General features: G+C 42.7%; 1 protein-coding gene across 1 annotated transcript in view; it reads left to right on the plus strand.

Moving 5' to 3' along the window:
- Positions 1-7,517, plus strand: part of CTSL (cathepsin L) — an 8,098-nt gene extending 581 nt beyond the window's left edge. Inside the window, exons 2-8 of the mRNA XM_026652397.2 lie at positions 1,846-1,981; positions 3,033-3,155; positions 3,242-3,397; positions 3,619-3,843; positions 5,587-5,755; positions 6,104-6,221; positions 7,122-7,517. Coding sequence (XP_026508182.1) covers positions 1,846-1,981; positions 3,033-3,155; positions 3,242-3,397; positions 3,619-3,843; positions 5,587-5,755; positions 6,104-6,221; positions 7,122-7,221 — 1,027 coding nt within the window. The 3' untranslated portion in view covers positions 7,222-7,517. The remainder of the gene's footprint in view (positions 1-1,845; positions 1,982-3,032; positions 3,156-3,241; positions 3,398-3,618; positions 3,844-5,586; positions 5,756-6,103; positions 6,222-7,121) is intronic.
- Positions 7,518-7,805: the final 288 nt, after the last annotated feature.

Genomic DNA, 7,805 nt, shown 5'->3' on the forward strand with positions numbered 1-7,805 from the left:
GAGGATCTAGGGGTGTCTGGGCCCCCTAGGCTGTGTCGGGGAGGGGGTCGGATCTAGGGGTGTCTGGGCCCCTTCGTGCTGAGTGTGACGGCGGGCAGTGGAGGTGCCTGGGCACTGGCTCGGTAACACCCAGCGGTGACTGTCGTTGGGACCCGCTCTTCCCGGCACTGCCTGGCTTATTCATCTTCCAGCACCGCAGGCCGCCTAGGAGCCGGGCGCTGTGATTTCTGCTCCCCTCCCGCTCCCTGCGCTTTCCCTGAAAGCCGCTGTGGGCTCTGGCAGGGCTTGTTTGGCTGAACCCGGGGCACGATGCAGCTCTGCAGCTGCGGGCCTGGGGCTCCCTATTGCCCTCTCCCCGACAGGCCCCAGCGGCGCCGCCGCCCCGGACTTGTTTACACAGAAGTGGCCTTCCCGAACAGAATCCTTCCCTCCCCTGCGTTGGGTTTGGGACCGGTCTCCCGGGTCAGCGCTCATGTGAGTGGTCTCACGTGATGGATCAGTGGGGCTGCCCTTCCCAGCTGCTAGGGCGGCTGCCTCCTGCAAATCGCCCTCTCCCCGGGAGGACAAGAGAGTCTGGCCCCTGCGGTGCCTCTAGGCGAGTAAGAGGCATGGGGTGGGGGAGATGGGCGCATGGAGGTGGCCCTTAGGAAGGGACCCCTCACCCTTGCCTCAGATCACATTCCACAGTCTTATGATTTTGTAACTAGTTTCTGTGAGGAAAGCGGAAATGATTCCAGGAAAAGACTCTGAGTCAACTGTGCAGACAGGCTTCCCAGAGGCAGAAGCTTTCTATTTACTTACCGAAAATGTTCCTCTCTTCCCACTATCCTGCAGTACAAAGCTCCCTATAAAGAGCGCAGTCACTGTTACGTGTACTTAAAAGAACTGGTGTGGAAAACATAATGGGGAAAACTTAATTACAATGTGATGTGAATCCTTTTCTCTTGCAGATAAAGGATGGGCATCCTATTGAAACGCAGTGATTGTCAGTTAACACCCTATTGATTGGATTTGGGTGAAAATTAGAAAAGGGGGAGAAAGACAAAGAGGGAAGGGCAGAAGTAATTGAAAGGGCTGTGAAGTGGGCCTGCAATTTAATAGAATTTTTATGGTGTGAAAATGTCCTGCAGCATTTAGGATTGGTGGACCAAGTCTAGGCACCTCTCCAGGAAAAGAGAGTTCATACATCTCTAGTGCCCCATTATGGCCTGGTCTACACTATGGGATTAATTCGGATTTAGCAGCGTTAATTCGAATTAACCCTTCACCCGTCCACACTACAGAGCCATTTAGTTCGAATTAAAGGGTGCTTTAAATCGATTTCTGTACTCCACCTCGACGAGCGGAGTAGCGCCAAAATCGATTTTGTTAATTCGAATTAGGGTTAGTGTGGCCGCACACCACCGAATTAATGTGGTTAAAATAAATGGGGTAGTGTGGCCTCACACCACCGAATTAATGTGGTTAAAAACCGAATTAATGTGCTTAGTGTGGCCGCGCACAATCGAATTTATACAACCTGTTTCCCAAATTCGAATTATCTAAATTCGGTTTAATCCCGTAGTGTAGACATACCCTATAAGAAGAGAAGTCAGTTCTTTTTCACATGCTATGAGTTAAGGAAGATTTGGTTCTCTCTTCTTACATAACTGGCTCATAGAGGAGACATAACTGATAATGGCTTCAACTTTGTGATATCACTCAAAATGACCTATTTGGAGTGTGTTTTTTTTTCCCCCCATTTGTCTCTGTATGTTACTAAGCAATCTTTCTACATAGAAACTTCTGATAAACAGAATCTTACATGTGAGAAATGGCTTAACTGGTCTTGTTAACTTTTGGTAGACTTTCCAACATGAATATATATCTGGGCATATTTCCCCTGTGCTTGGGAATATCATTTGCTGCTCCAAGAATAGATCCTGTTTTGGATAACCACTGGAACCTGTGGAAGTCATGGCACACTAAGACCTACCATGAGGTGAGTATTTTGCAGAGGCAGACCCCACAGTATAGACATTTGCTTAGTACAGCAAATACGTAGTAGGGACACTAAAATGTAACCTAAAAGTTAGCATTTGGAACTGAGTGACTATTCCCAACTCTGCCATTAGCTCTCTAACCTTGGGAAAGTTATGCTGTTTTCCTTGTCTGTAAAATGGATGTGTTTACTTATCTGAGGGTACTTCTTCTACACTACAATAAAAGACCCTCGACAGGGCTGTGGTTGGCCCAGGCTAGCTAACTCAGGCTTGTGGTGCTAAAGATTGCAGTGTAGACATTCAGGCTGGGGCTGAAATCTTGCAGGGAGAGTGGAAAGCGCTTAATTTGTAATAAAAGAGAGAGGTGCTGGGGCTCAGCCCTGGCAAGCCCTGGCACAAATTAAGCACTGAGAGTGGGTCTCAGTATCTGGGTTCCAGCCCAAGCCTGAATGTCTACACTGCAATTTTTAGCTCTGCAGCCCAAGTCAATTGACCTGGCCTCTGAGAATCATTGCTACAGGTTTTTTATTTCAGTGTGGACATAGCCTAACAGGTGTTAATATTAAGAACTTTGCCATCCTTGTATGAAAGACAGCATAATAAGTAAAAGAAGAACACGTAAACTATGTCTATGCTAGCACTTTTGTCAGTATAACTTATATCGCTCAGGGGTGTGAAAAAACTAGCCCTCTGAGCTACCTAAGTTACACTGACAGAAGGGCCGGTGTGGCCAGCTCCCACTGACATAGCTACCGCCACTCATTGGCGGTAGTTTAATTATGTCAACGGGAGAGCTCTCCTGTTGGCATAGAGCAGCTATACGAGTGATCTTACAGCGGCACAGCTGCATTGGTACAGCTGTGCTGCTGTAAGCTCTCTTGTGTAGACATAGCCTCAGTTATTCAGACTGTTGCGAACAGTCTGCACCTTCCAGATTGCTTTGGACAAGAAAAAGCCTAAAAATTGGTATATTACTGTTTTCATTTGTTCTTTTACTCACGGAGAGAGGCCAAATTCCATTATCCATATCACCTGTTCTCTGCCCTTTAGAGGGAAGAAGGCTGGAGGAGAATGGTATGGGAGAAGAACTTGAAAATGATTGAACTACATAATCTGGATCACACAATGGGAAAACATAGCTACAGAATGGGAATGAATCAATTCGGTGACATGGTATGTATAAGGAAAGCCATAAAACTTGTTTTGTTAGTAGCAATATATAAAGAAGACAGGCACACTTATTTTTTTTCTTCCTTCAGACCAATGAAGAGTTTAAGCAGCTGATGAATGGGTTCCAGTATAAAAAATCAGAAAGGAAGTACAGAGGAGTGCAGTTCCTTGAACCCAACTTCCTGGAGGCACCAAAATCTGTAGACTGGAGAGAAAAGGGATATGTAACTCCAGTTAAAGACCAGGTATGTTGTCTTGTGTGTAGCAACAAATAGAATGTGCATGTCAGTATGTTATGAGCACTGGAAGGATTTTGGTATTGTCGCAAAGGTTGAAGTCCCTAATGAGCATGAATGAAGTGGGACTTGGATAATGGTACTGTATACTCATAACATTTAGACTGCTGTGGTAACATGGACTAGTACATTGCCTGTGGTAATGAGTAATTTTTCCTTTTCAACTTCAGGGTCAGTGTGGATCTTGTTGGGCATTTAGCACAACTGGTGCTCTTGAAGGGCAGCACTTCAGAAAAACTGGCAAGCTTGTTTCACTGAGTGAACAAAACCTTGTAGACTGCTCTCGTCCTGAAGGAAATCAAGGATGCAATGGTGGTCTCATGGATCAAGCTTTCCAGTATGTACAGGACAATGGAGGAATTGATTCAGAGGAATCCTACCCCTACATTGCAAAGGTAAATGTAACTAGCTCCGGGCTAATCTGTTGTTTTATCTGTACAGTGTGTCTTAAGTATAGAAACACAAAGTAAATGTACAGGTTGAAATTTGGGGAAGAAAATATATTGACAGCTTTTAGAACAGATCTGTTCTTCCTTTCATAGTTGTCCCCCAAGCAAACTAGATACCTGCCCACCAGTCCCAAAATCAGTCAAAAGTATGAGAAAAGTGACCTCAAAGATTTGGGCAAAAACCAAAGGCTCATCAGCCCAGTTTTAAGAAGTGACTAGCAAAGCAAAGGGCCTTCCACTGGTGATGCTCTGCTATCATGCCCCATACACTTATGTCGCCAGAAATGTTAACTCCAGTTAATCTCAGATGCCACAACGATATGCATGACAGAAGCAGTCTGTCACATAACCAGGACCCAAACAAGGTAGCTTTTATACAGATCAGAGCTGACTCTTCTGGGTGCAGTTCAGTTTCAGAAGACCTGATGCAGTACATTTCCTTGCAGTTAATACTGGTAAAGGGGCAATATCTGCATTCCAAGTGGTCTGCAACAGTAGTCCCATGTAGAGAGCACTATAGTAATCCAGTCTAGAAGTCAAAGGCATTCAGAGATGACTGGCAAACTTCAGAAATAGCTGTAAATTGCCTAGCCAATTGTAGATGTTAGGTGCATAGCTTGTGAGCACTACATAAAAAGAAAAATGGGAGCAAGGAGACTTCTTGCTGCCAACAACAACCTGGGATTCTGGAATATTGGATCAGACATATGTAGAATGCATATTGGGTTTTTAATTTAGGAAGAAGATTTTATGCTTGCAGCTTCACTTTAATCATAAACTCCTTTGCTTGTTAAACATGTCTCCAATTTTTGGTTTCATCTACACAGAGTAGAGAATGAATGAACCACATGGCCCTTTTTCAATTAGATTAAAACTTTTTCCACATCTCCTCCTTAATTCCTAATTTGTCAAATGTGTCTCTGAAAACACTTGCTCCTTCAAAAGAGTTATTGCTAACGTTCCTCACACACCTGCTTTATTCTTTACAAAATAAGAAAACTTTACAAAAAAAAGTTCAGGGGCCTGCGTTCCTTACTGTGCAATGGGTGATCATGATGTTGCAAACCAAATGTTAACTTAAGTCTTGACATGTAAGTAATGCAGGAGCACACTTCAGCTGTTCAGTTTCAAAGGACCTGACTTTCATACTGGCCATTCATTTCATAAGGTAAAGTTTTGTGCCCACAATTCATCATGCTTATCCTGGCAGTTCATGCTTTATTCTGACAGTTATTGTAGGCACAAAAATGGATACCCTGTTGAAGAGTAGGTTCAAAATATAGGTGCAGAATATGTATGTCTACAAGTATTATATGTTAACTGCTTGAGAAAATAAGAGATATCTAATGCTCGTATTTTCAAATCAGTTTTGACAGCCCACACTCTCTAGTTAATTCTGGCTACTTATAAATTAGCTGAGTGGGTTTTTAATGGTGTTTCTCTGAATGAATCTTGGTCAAAAGATCTGCATGAGACAACTAGGTCTCTTTCAGTCTCTTATTCTGACCTACTTAAGACTTACATTGCTTAGTTGTTTTTTGTTAAAGAAATGCACCAAGATTGGTTGGCAGACAGTTTCAACATACCCAGCTAGACAAACTAAGCACAGAGTAGCTGGTAATACCTGTATCACTCTACTAATGTAAATTCGAGAAATACGTAGTAACTCAAATTTCCTTTTTTGTCAAGGATGATGAAGACTGTATGTATAAGGCAGAGTACAATGCTGCTAATGATACTGGCTTTGTGGACATCCCAAAAGGACGTGAAAAAGCACTCATGAAAGCAGTGGCATCTGTGGGTCCAGTCTCTGTAGCTATTGATGCAGGCCATTCATCATTCCAGTTTTATGAATCAGGTACTGATTTGCTCTCAGTTTTGTGAGATGACTTCATGTACTGTATCTAAGGTTGCAGTCTGTACTTTAATTACTGATGCAAAAAAGTTTGATCTGGAATTCAGGCGCTCTGGGGTCAGTCTCCAACTCTTATGCAGATTTCCTTTGTGATCTTGGGCAAGTGATGTAACCTGTCCTTTGGTTTCCCCTTCCGTGAAATGGGGAATAATGCTGAAATACCTTGCAGAAGAGATGTTTGGCTGATTGACTGATTGTAAAACACACCATTGAGATCTAAAGACAGAAGATGGTCTAGAAATGCTTTTTTTTTTTAATCTTGGAGTCCTTACTTGAACTTGTATTTTCTAGGTATCTATTATGAGCCAGAGTGTAGCAGTGAGGACCTGGATCATGGCGTTCTGGTTGTAGGCTATGGCTTTGAGGGAGCAGACGAAGATGGGAAGAAGTACTGGATTGTTAAGAACAGGTGCAAAACTTCTGGGTTTTTTTCTTTTTATACAACACTCTTCAACCTCAGTCCATGGTTTATAAAGTTGGGGTTGCAAATGGTTCGGTTACATGTTCAAGTGAATCAGCGTGAAAGGTGCTATGATGCAGGGTGGGGGAAGTCCTGCAAATTTTGGCAAAACTCCATAGCCACCTTTATAAAACAATGTCTCAGTTCTTACATAGGGGAAAGAAGTTATACCTTTTGGGTTCTTAAACTTGGCTTTAAGCAACAAATTCATTCTAATACATTTTGGACTGTTAGATCATGATCTAATGCATTTTGGATTGTTTAGATCATGATCTAAACTGGGACTGAAAACTAGCATAAAGTTGGGATACCCTTAAGTGTGGAGGAGATTCAATCAGAAGGTTTGATATTTTGTGTAGATGTAAAAGGACTGAGGACTGGCCTCTTGTCCTAGGACAGGAAGCAAAAATCTGACAGGTGAAAGATAGTGAGATCACGAAATCTTGGTGGCTGGTCTTCTGTTTCCGCCATCAGACTACCCTCCCCATGGTTGTCTGCAGTCTTTTGGTGTATTACTTTCTGGTGGTCCGTTATGCACTCCACCACCGAATCAGAAGTGTTGCCTTGCCAGTTCCGTCCTTGGGCAGTGCTGCCCACCCATATCCACTCCAGCCACACTGCTACTGGAAAGAGAGTCAAAGGGTTGCATTACAAGGTTCTATTCTGCACTCTGCATATCCTTGGCATATCATGCATCTTACCAGTGGAGAGCGTTTGTTAGTTGGGCTTTTTCACAAAGGTGAAAGGTGGAAATTGCCATTCTAATCCGTGGGACAAATGTAGATCTCAGTGTTAAACTCTCTTGCCTTATTGTTAAGGCTAACCATAGTTTTTTGTTTTGTTTTCCAGCTGGGGTGAGAAGTGGGGTGACAAAGGATATATCTACATGGCTAAAGACAGGAAGAACCACTGTGGAATAGCTACAGCAGCTAGCTATCCGCTAGTATAACTTACTGAGGGGGGACTAAGTGTTTCATTGCAAGAGTGGTTTTAAACTGATTGACAAACCCATGTTAATACATGTGGTAGGAGTTGTATCTTCCAAGATCCAACTTGTGAGTTTTACATGTTGGTGACAAGCCACTTGTTTAAATTAATGTAAATGTTAGTATGTAAACAAGCTTGTAATATTGCTGGCTTGCAGACTGCTTAATTGATTGGATTCTTTTTTGAATTTTCCTTTTTTAACTGTAATGTGCACAAAGGTTTACTTTTTAAATAAACACGCCAATTCCAACGTGTAAAGGTGACTTTGCTTTTCGTTTATGTATATAAATTGATGACAATCTTAACCAAACCATGTACCCATCACTTTCACCATCCACTAAAATGTAGCAATTATTCAAATGGGGTACAGTATGGTACACAACAGGACAGGAATATAATTTAAAAATACTGTATCCGTTTGAAGTACACCTGATGTAGTGGGAGTGACCAAAACTTGGTATTTCATGTGGGACTCTGAATTTCTGTTTGAGAGTCATGCAGGAGTTTTCAATACGTCTGAGTGTAATGAACAATTAATATGGCATA

The sequence above is a fragment of the Terrapene carolina genome, unplaced genomic scaffold, assembly GCF_002925995.2.
Source record: "Terrapene carolina triunguis isolate 2854851 unplaced genomic scaffold, T_m_triunguis-2.0 Scaffold113, whole genome shotgun sequence".
NCBI lineage: Eukaryota > Metazoa > Chordata > Testudines > Emydidae > Terrapene > Terrapene triunguis.